Source organism: Solanum stenotomum, chromosome 1 (genome assembly GCF_019186545.1).
Source record: "Solanum stenotomum isolate F172 chromosome 1, ASM1918654v1, whole genome shotgun sequence".
In the NCBI taxonomy this organism is placed as follows: Eukaryota; Viridiplantae; Streptophyta; class Magnoliopsida; order Solanales; family Solanaceae; genus Solanum; species Solanum stenotomum.
In genome coordinates this window covers 39,054,538-39,065,606 of record NC_064282.1, presented here as the reverse complement: position 1 = coordinate 39,065,606, position 11,069 = coordinate 39,054,538, and the positions used below count along the sequence as shown (strand labels likewise).

Below are 11,069 nucleotides of genomic sequence, written 5' to 3'. Positions count from 1 at the left end.
CATAAGACGTCATATAGGACATGTGTGTCTACTTAAATAATTTTATACAACTTTAAGTGTCTACTTATGCACACTCAAAGTTAAAAAGAATATATATAACCATTGAAGCTAATTTTAAAGAGCAAATTTATATATTATGCACGTAAACTATGCAAATAAGAAGCAATATCATTAAGAAGATATACCATTTAGACAAAAGTAAAAAAATAAAATAAACAAGACATAGCATTGCACAATTATCCAAGGAAAGGTTTGCTTCCTTGCGGCAGTTTAACTACCTTTTTCATATTGTGTCTTGATAGATAAAAAAATAGCAGATAGATACTGGAAACAGTACGACAATAATTTACACAAAATAAGAGGAATTGTATATAAAAGGTTTTGATTTTAGTAAGAGGAAAATATTTTTCAGAAAATACTTTTCAACTTTTTTATGTTTTATTGGTAAAATATTTTTTCTAGGAATTTTTTTCCTAAATATAAGAAAAAATGACTTTTCGATTGAAGGTAGAAAAACGAAGCTCAACTAGTGTCATTCCACATCAAGGGTGTGTTTGATATGGAGGAAAATGTTTTCTCTGGCAAATGTTTTTCTGGAAAACAAGTGGATTTTTGACTTATTTTCTTATGTTTAGTTAGTGAGTAGAAAATATTTTTCGAAAATATTTTTTAGTGTTTGCTTTATGAATTAAAAATCTTTTATTTTTACTATATAGTAGAAAATAATTGTTGAAATTGAAAATACTTTTTAAAAACAAACTTAAATTTTTTAACTCTCAAAAACAATTTTTAATATAGACCAGTCAAAGGCAATTTGGTGACGCAATTTGATTATGGAAAACACCTTTTAAATGAATTAGCCAAACACAAATTAATATTTTTTTCAAAAGAACTTTTCTAAAACCTATTTTAAAAAACCTATTTCTAAAATAAACCGTTTTCAGCAGTAATGCAAACATGCTCTAAGGGGGTAAAGTGGGATTTACGATAAATCTAGGTGATAACTGAAAAAATAGAGACAGGTTACCTGACACAAGAGAGAAAAAAGTGGTAGAATCTTCAAGAACACAACTATGTTGAAACTTAGGTGCTAATTCATCAAGTTAAAGTTGAAGAGATATACCTTCTCCAATATCATGGAGTTGTGTTCTACTGTCTCTTCCACTTTTGGAACTGGAGTCAAGCATTCCTTGTAAATGATCATTCTAAAACTATGAGCACTACTAAATAAATTGACTTCCTCCAATTTATCTGAAGTGAGATCATCGGACATAACAAGTCCACTAGTGCTTTGAAGAAGCAACAAATGATCCTTCAAAAGTAGTAATGGTGCTTCAATATAAAGAGGCTTAATTGTGTATTTCTTAATCCAAGATTCATATACACCATACTCTTTCATCATCCAAATATCTGTCAAATCTCTAATCGGATCAGGCTCTGTCTGTTTACCAGCATAACAAATCAATGTTAAGGACTCATTAAGAACTACAAGACTATAACGTTTTGCATCATAGGAATGACAAGTATGTGGCATCTTAATAGCGCGAAAAATTTCACTAGTCATATCGAAACAAAGAATTATCTTTGTTTCAGCATATGCACACCAATGATAGGCTCCCTTATAAAGTATCTCGAAACAAGGGAACCAATGAACACCGGGAAACTCTTCAGTATCATAATTGAATACTCTCCATGAACCTATGTTTAAATCATAAATTTCAACTGTTTTCTCCCTGTCCTCGTTCGGATGCCATTGCGGAGGATCCCTGAAAATTTCTGAAATCTTAACAAACTTGTAGTCATTAGCTATCCAGTCATAGCCAAATCCAAGACCACCATTCATGGAACGATGAAAACGTACTTTACATTTAAAAGGGCTCGGTGGAAGTGCCCTGTAACTTCTTGTGGCAGGATTAAATAGGACAATAGCATCGAAATCTGTTAAAGCAATCAAACCATTACAAGGACCAACAATTTCATAACAACGATGACCATGCCTGGAAGTTAAACGCGGTATATATAGATCTGGATAAACAGGCTTTAGATCATTAATATTATCATCATGACTGGAAAGGAAAGACAAGACATTATTATATTCTCTTGGTGCTACTTTAATGGAACGTTTCAAAAGAATTAGTTCATCTTTTGTGATGGTGCGGTTGCTATGAAGATTAATGAAGACAGATGATTGTATGAGATCGTACAAAATTTTGGAAATGCATTTGAATCGTATGAGAGATTTCACTGGAATTCGCAAAAGTATGTTAATTACCATATCATCACATAAATTCTTCATATTTCCATCCGCCATCGCAATCTTCATTTTCTAAAAACTATCTATGGTGTAAAAGCTTTAGCATTTCATTAGCTAGGAACTTACTATCTGTAATTGGATCTAAATCCATAACAAATTATCCGTCAAACATGCATCTTGTGATTCTGAGGTTTATCCAGTGCATCATTTTTTTTCTCCTTTAAATAAGAGAGTTTAATACCTATGTATAATTTATATCTTACTATATTAAAAGCATGAAACAAATGTTGTTTTGAATATTTTGCACACTACCATAGACAAAATCATCTTTTCACTTATTTCCTCAAATTATTCATTAATCATTTTTATAATCTTTAAAATTAAGGAGTTCTAAAATATATGATATTATTAGGATATATGCTATTAACCATATGTTTCGATATAATATTTATTATAGAATAATTATTTATTCAGTTATAATAAAAATTTTAATAGATCATATACTCGTTTATGGTGTTTGTTTACTTATATAGTATATGATCATTTGGTAGGGTGTATTAGAAGAAATAGTTCAGGTATTATTTAGTACTATGTTTGGTAGGAATTTGGGTCTATGTATGGATAAGTTATAAATCCTACATTAGGGGGTGGCAATATCAGCCCATATTAATGAAATGAGTCCATTTAACCCATATTTAATGACTTGGACCACTCATATTTTAATTGGATAAATATGGGCTTCAAGCTATTTTAAGAGCTCCTACAAATATAGTCAAAATGGATAAAATATGGTATCCATATAGACCCATAATAGATCACTCACTTCTCACTTCTACTTAAAATTCTAAAATGTGCTAAAAATTAAAAATTCTAATATTAATTTTTAATTTTAAAAAATATTAATTTATTTTTCAAAAAAAATGGAGGGTGGGTGGGGTTGAGAAGGGGCGGGGAAGAGGGGGAATTTTTTATGTTTTTTGAAAAACATAATTTTTTTTCGAAAAACAAAAAAAAATTAGGGGTAGGTTGGGTGGGGGATGCGGGGGGGGGGGGGGGGGGGGGGGGGNGGGTTGCCAAATTTTTTTTCAAATTTTTTTTTTAAAAAAATGTCTTTTTAATTTTTTTTGGGGTGGGGGTACAGGGGTGGGGTTGGAGGGTAGGGTTGGCAAAAAATTAAAAATTGGGGGTGGGGCAGGTGGGGGTGGGAGTAGGGATGCCAAATTTTTTTTGTCAAAAATTCCAAAAAAAAATTTCAATTTTTTTTTTTTTGGGGTGGGGGTACAAGGGTGGGGTTGTAGGGGTAGGGTGGGATGGTAGGGGTTGAGGTATTAAACTTAGCTTTGATTTAATATTTTTTGTCTTTAGGAGATTAAAGTGGGTTACAATCATTTTACCCAAATCATATTTGATCAAATCCATATTTACCCATATTTTATATGGGTGGATTGTGATCCTTATAATACCATGCATAGTAGAGGTGGGTGACAAATGAGTGGTTTGGATTAGATTTGGATGGATCGAATATGAATTCAGTTAAAATGGATAAGATGTATTACTTATACCTTCCATTTGGAAGTATTAGTAATACACATGATTTAATATCATGGGATAAGTCTATATAAAGATAAAATATCTCTCAAATCATTTTAATTTTTTTTCTTGATTTTATATTTTTATATTTGTGCTAGTAAATATATTTAAATAAATTAGCTTACAATTATTTAGAGAGTGTTGTTTGTTACTAAATAAATCCAATACAAATCAATACAATATTCGAAATGTGTTGTAAAATTAAAGCAAAATAAGACAAGAAATATATCAGATGAGAACAATAGAAATAGGGAGATAAGAGATGAGAACTTTTCTTATTCTTTTAAGTATTCAAGTGTTCATCAAATCTTCAAGTCTATCCAATATGAACTCTAATGCCTCTATTTATAGTATTACATAGATGCATACAAAAGGTTAGTCAGAAACATGACATTAACCATGAAATTTATGAAGACACTAGCCATGGAAGGTTATGGAGGAGTGGGAGTTACTATACATTATGGCGTAATTACATCTTGAAGTTATAGACATCCACATAATATATTTACAACACTCCCCCTTGGATGTCCGATAATATGCCTCATTAAAATCTTATTAGGAAAATCTCTGTGGGAAAAATTCTAGTGAAGGAAAAAGAGTACATATTTCTAGTAATATGTGTTGGTTGTTGCCTCATTAAAAACTTTACTTGGAAAATCTATTCGGACAAAACCTTAGCCAAGGAAAACAGAGTGTAGCAATATTTACTCCCCCTGACGAAAACATCACTTAACATTTCAGAGATAACACATATCAATCTTGTATAAATTTTGTTGAAGATCGTACTTGGAAAAAACTCCGGTAAAATATGCTTATTTTGTTTCCTTCAATATGTTCTTATTTCATTTGAGTTACCCAAGCAACATTGTCTTCGTATATTACTGAAACCTTCTCCTCAAAGAAAAATATGCATCTCCACTTATTTTATAAGTTGTTGCTATCTTGATTAGACTTGAATATGTATCAACAACTGACTGCCTTGTAAATTTGAAAATATGACAGTACCCTCATATGCAAATAGATTGTTTGAAGAAAGGACTTCATGTAATACCTTCCATTTATATAACCAATAGAACCTTGACAGTATTGGTTAGAAATATTAAATTTATACCAATTTAATACCAATCAAATATCTCCAAGTGAATTATCTCTTCCTTGCACATTAATAAAAATATTATCTCATGAATATTAATAACAGAAAAAATATGTGCATCAATTGCACTAACACATAGTATGTGCAAATTATTTTCATAAGATCGAAATTGATCTTTCTTTATATTAAGAGATCTCACAATCATTGGTGTACTATTTAATGGAATCACTTTAAAACCTTTTAAATCCTTCAAAGATTTTCATAGAACATTCACTGTCCAGATAGACATGACAACAATTTTAGTATACGTATTCAAGTATTTCATCTATTGCAAGTTTGAAAGAAACCTCATTGCATCCACCACAAGAGAATATATCTCTATACAATAATGTCAGGATTTTTGTGAAAAAACTTTATGCCCAAAGGAACAATCTGTACTTTAAATCTTACAGTTATACTTTAGTCATAATAATTCATTTGTACCTTAATGACATTCTTAATCTATGGACTGTAAGTCCAAAACATCACTTTTCAAGTGAAATAAAAAATATATTTGAATTGTGTATTTTACTTGTCAATTATTTATCAGTTCATATTATTTGACAGATTTAAACTCAAGATCCTTATTACCATGTAATGTTGAGCGCCACATTATATCAAAGATACCGTCAAAGGTCATTTTGTTATCGATTCCAATATGACATAACTATCGAGATCTCTTCATTTTCATCATTTTTCAGATACATGAACCTTTCTCAATGTTTTATGAAATATTATGTCATATGCTCTTTTAAAGCACTTGCCTCATTATCATGATCATTTTGATAATTTGCTCCTCTCCTTTTTAAGGAGTCTTGCATTTGGAATTAATTGGTCTATCACACTTTTACCGTATCATAGAATTTGTCCTTTAAGGATCATTTATTGGAGCATTTACAACTTAATTAAAATTGGGTCAGCAAATACATCTGACAAATTGTTATCAATATTTTGCAAATGAATTATCTCTTGAACTTCAAGTTCACATTTTTTTAACGAGGATTTAGATAATTCACCCCACACATAATTTTCAGCTGCTAATCATATATCCCCTAATGTTAGGAAATCTAACATTTACTCCTAACTTTATTTAGGAATCCATCTTTGTGCGTGTTGGGGCAATAAAATCATATGTATACACATCAAATTTTTAAATGGAAATTATTTAATTCCTGACCCTGAACCAATTGTGATGGGAGAACCTTGTTGGCTTGATGCATACATGTTAAATAAACTCATTTCATACCAAATTTTATTTGAGAGTTTTGTTCTCATAATCAATGGTCTAGCTATAATTGGAGGCATACAATTTCTGCTAAACCAATCAACATTATCAACCTACTTTTATAATTTGGAATTGTGCTCTTAATTTAAGAATTCGAGCAAACAACCTTACAAAAATCAATTTGTATGTTGATAGAAATGCGCATGTGACCATACCATAGATCCATCTATTAAATCATAATAGTAAGCTGTCCACATGGCAGGTGAACAGACTCATATTAACCTTTTTATACGTTCCAAATAACTTCAAGGGTTCTAATCTCAACCTTAGCTGGTACAATAATTATTTTATCATGAGAACAAGCAACGAAAGAGAATTCTTGAAGAATCTTTTATTTCTTCAACATATAGCCACATGAATTCTCGATTTATTTTGCATCATATTTGAATCAGAATGACCAACCGATTATGTCAACTGATATTTATTCTAGTAAACTTCTAGTTTAGTTTTGCATTTCATCATCATACCCATATTTGTATATAACAAACAAGAGGAAAAAATGGCTAATCTTTTACATAAATATTTAGACCTACTTCGATTGTAGTAGTTTGAAGATATTAAATCTTCCTATAATTTATAATCTCAATATAATAATTTTTTCTTTTCAATTCATCTGAAACTTAAAAAAGTTTTTTTTGAGACTTACTACAACCCCAATACTATGAACAATTTCATTTCTCTGGATAGTAATTAACAATTAGCCCTTTTGAAACTCTCAATTTATTTTGTGTCTACCACAAATTTCACAAAACCATTCTTATGATAATCATCTCCTTCAAGGAGAAAATTATTATTATTGTCATGGTTAAAATTATTACATGCAAGACTTATTTCTTGACGACCAATGACAAATTTGTGTTACAATAGTATTTATTTTGTGTCATGACCACAACCTATATAGGAAAAAATATTTCGTTCTTTTATCTCTTCAATAGTTCATAATAAAACATACCTCAATATTTGTGTAGTACTCAAAATATATGACCAAATGATTATTTACGTCAAAGTATTTTTTTTAATCTCAAACCTCCCATATAGGTGAGATGTTGCATTAATCCAACCATATATGAACATGTCCTTATCTTTACGAACAAAAGTAACATTTTTTCAAGAAATAGACTATAACCATTTGTACATGCTCCATAAGTTTTGATTAGAAACACATTGTCATACGTTAATATTTGACATATTTATATGACCCACCTCAACATCACCTTGAAAGTCAAGTGAACTACCACTTTGTATTCCTTTATTTTGATGGAGGATTTACAAAATTTTTCAAATTGGGTTGCACCAACAACAATGGGCCCAATAACTTTTCATACCACTTTGATGGACAAAAATTACCTTCACATTTTAAGGACCATCGTAGGAAATAATGTGCCCAATAACCTTTCATACCATTTTGATGGACAAAATTACTTTCACATTTGAAGGACCATCTTAAGAACTCATAATGTTCTTCCTTCTAATTACCACAATGATGACCATTAACATTTTACCAAACTCATATTCATACATTCAATCAGTTGTCACTTTTCAGACATATTATGCACTGCAACCACATTCACATAAGAGAATGGAGCAAATTAATTGGGCAAATTTCATGACATTTAGTCAAAAGTATATTATTGTGCCTTAATCATCATCATATCATCACTATGACCCATTAGGACTTAAACTCAACATCTTCTCCATATAAAGAAACCTTAGCCCATAAATTAATGGGACTTGAACCCAACATATTATTATCATAGTGTACCGAGACTTTAACTCGATGTCTAACCCGCTTGGTGCGGTAAAACTTGAATTCATCATTTTACCCTCAATCAATATATTAATAAATAAAATACATTACATAAAAATAAATACCGAATATCATAAATATAATTTGAATTTGACTTAAAACAAGAAATAAATTAATTAATTAGAACAATATGTTGGAACCATATAGAAGTCTCAAGTTAAAATAAATTAAAACCTTTTAATAGTCCTTCTCAATATTGTTATGAAGATTAAAATAATTTACTAACCATTTTAAAATAATCACAAAACAAGCTTTGTTAGTATGAATAATATATTAATAAGTCAACAAGTAAATGTTTAGATAATGAAAAATAAAGAGGTACAAAAGTAACCAATAATGATGATCCAATCAATATGTATATGACACATAACTCAAAAATTAATCTTTTTCATGTAAGCAACTAACTTGGAGAAATTACATATCTTACATTTACCTTTCCTTTTCACGGGTGGAAAAAGTCAAGTTGAAACTGGATTTCAAAAATTGGAGAATCTTGCTGATAATGTATTGTAAACCTAAATAAAAAATAGACAAGAAATATAGAAGATGAGAGCAATAGAAATAGGGAGACAAGAGATGAGAACTTTTCTTATTCTTCCAAGTGTTGAAGTGTTCACCAAATCTTCAAGTCTATCCAATATAAACTCTAATGCCTCTATTTATATTATTACATAGAGGCATACAAAAGGTTAGCCATAAACATGTCATTAACTATGAAAGTTATGAAGACATTAACCATGTAAATTATGGAGACATTAACCATGTAAGTTATGGAGGAATATCAAGGGGGAATGTTATGGAGGTGTGGGAGTTACTATACATTATGGTGTAATTACACCTTAAAGTTATGGACATCCACATAAATATATTTACAACAAAATGTGAGTTGTTTAATATTTACTAATTAAAGAGGCAAATATATCACCACATGAATTTTGTAATCTTAATTCAATGTATTATTTGTTGATACACATATATATTCTAATTATTTATATTTTGAACAATTTATACAATAGCAAACATATTAAAACTACAACTTACAATTTTTATGTGTAATAAATGTAGATAGTTTATTTAATTTTACTATTATTTTGTCATGACCCAAAAATGGATGCGATGACACTCGTCTTATCCCACCAAGACAAGTCAGCCTAAAACCCAATTTTATACTGTGAATGCGGAAGTAGAACGAGAATAAAAGTTTAATACCATAAAATAATGTGGAAATTTATAATGAACATAAATATACCCCAAAAACCTGGTTGTCACGTGCACAAAACCTCTAATGTATTACACTAGAATTGAAAGAAAACACAGGTCTCAAATGATGTTGTCTCTAAAATAAAACAGGATCATATATAGGAGTAAGAAGGTCGAGATGACAAACAACTACCTCATAAATCTCCATAGGAAGCCTTAGAAAAGAAGAGAATAGAAAGTATCACAAAGATCCGGGATCGTAACCTACAAAAATGTAGAAGCAAAGGGTGAGTATCAAACCACACGGTACTCAACAAGTAAACTTCTAAACACAAGCTAAGGGAAAATAATACAAGTACTTTTTATGTCATGACCCAGGGGTATACCCTAGAAGTAACACGGCGTCTTGACCCCGAAGGGGTCTCATATAAGCCCTTAGCATATCATGAACATAAGATAATAGAAAATATGGGAAATTTAAAACTTTTTACAATCAAAGTCATTTTCATAAAAGCAAGAAGAAGTCTTTCTATACTTTGTCTCAACCCATCTAATACAACTATAGAATAAACTCTTGGGACACAGCCCATACAATAGTCTCAAAACATGAAATAAAGACATAAAGGAAATGGTGGGTTTTGTCCTCGAAGCTATGATGACTCACCAAGATCTTCAACTCCTTAGCTCCATAGAAACCTATCTCCAAGAATAACATTCAAGTCTCCAAACCCTACATTTGATTACAATGTAGGTAAAGTATGCATTAGTACAAATGTACTAAATATGTTAGCTAGCATAATCATAAGAGCATAAGACAAGGGTTAGTCAATATAAGACATAATCCAAAATCATATGAAATACTTCATGAAACATAAACTATAAGAATAAGAGACAACATCACAATAATAATCAAAGTCTCCAACATAAGCATCATATAAGTATTATTTGACTCTTAGTCGTCTATACCATAATAGAACTATTCTCAAGTAACCTAAAGCATACATGTGCAATGCATGAATAGCATACCATAATACCACCCAAGCCAAGTATCCCTATTTGGTCATCTTAATCATAGCCTATACGCATGGTCAAGTCTTAAGCTTTTCTACCATAAGGGAACCATACTCCTAAGTAACCTCAAAGCACACTTGTGCAATGTATGAAAGGCATCCCATAATACCCTCAACACTAAGCATAACCTTGAAGTCATCCTAGTAATATTTACCCTTCTTTGGTCTCATTATTAGCTTACTTCATGTAGACAAGGAAACTATCACCTTTAGTCAATTCTATCATGGAAGGCAACTATAGCAACAATCCATAAGCATAGCTCATGCAAGACAACACTCATAAGGCAAACTTGTGCAATTCATGAGTGGCATCCCATACTACCAGTCATACTGAGTACTTCTTTAGGTCATCATACTCATGCTTCTTGGTTTGGAACCTAGTCCCTTTCTTTAGACCTTAGAACACTATGAGATACTCTTTTAAGCACATCTTAGTTCATTATTAGGTTGAACCCTATGAGATACTTCTCTTAGCATGTCTAGGTTCATTGTTAATATGGACACTATGAGATACTATCTTAAGCATGTCTAAGTCCATTTATACTCTTGAACACTATGAGGTACTTCACTAAGCCTATCTTAGTTCCTTATTATTTTGAACCCTAGGATATACTACATTAAGTACATCTTAGTTCATCAAGATTGAACTCTAGGAGATGCTACTTAAAGCATAATCTTAGTTCACTAAGGTTGAACTCTAGGAAATGTTTCCACAAGCATAATCTTAGTCC

At 30.7% G+C, this 11,069-nt stretch overlaps 1 protein-coding gene across 1 annotated transcript; it reads right to left on the bottom strand.

The window, feature by feature from the left end:
- Positions 1-1,001: 1,001 nt before the first annotated feature.
- On the bottom strand, positions 1,002-2,311 carry LOC125873476 (F-box protein CPR1-like). Its single transcript, XM_049554413.1, has one exon. It carries the CDS (start codon positions 2,309-2,311, stop codon positions 1,091-1,093), a length of 1,221 nt encoding a protein of 406 aa, XP_049410370.1. The 3' UTR covers positions 1,002-1,090.
- Positions 2,312-11,069: the final 8,758 nt, after the last annotated feature.

Excerpts from the sequence above, each read along its gene's own strand:
- LOC125873476 (XM_049554413.1), bottom strand. The coding sequence starts at position 2,311 with ATGGCGGATGGAAATATGAAGAATTTATGTGATGATATGGTAATTAAC.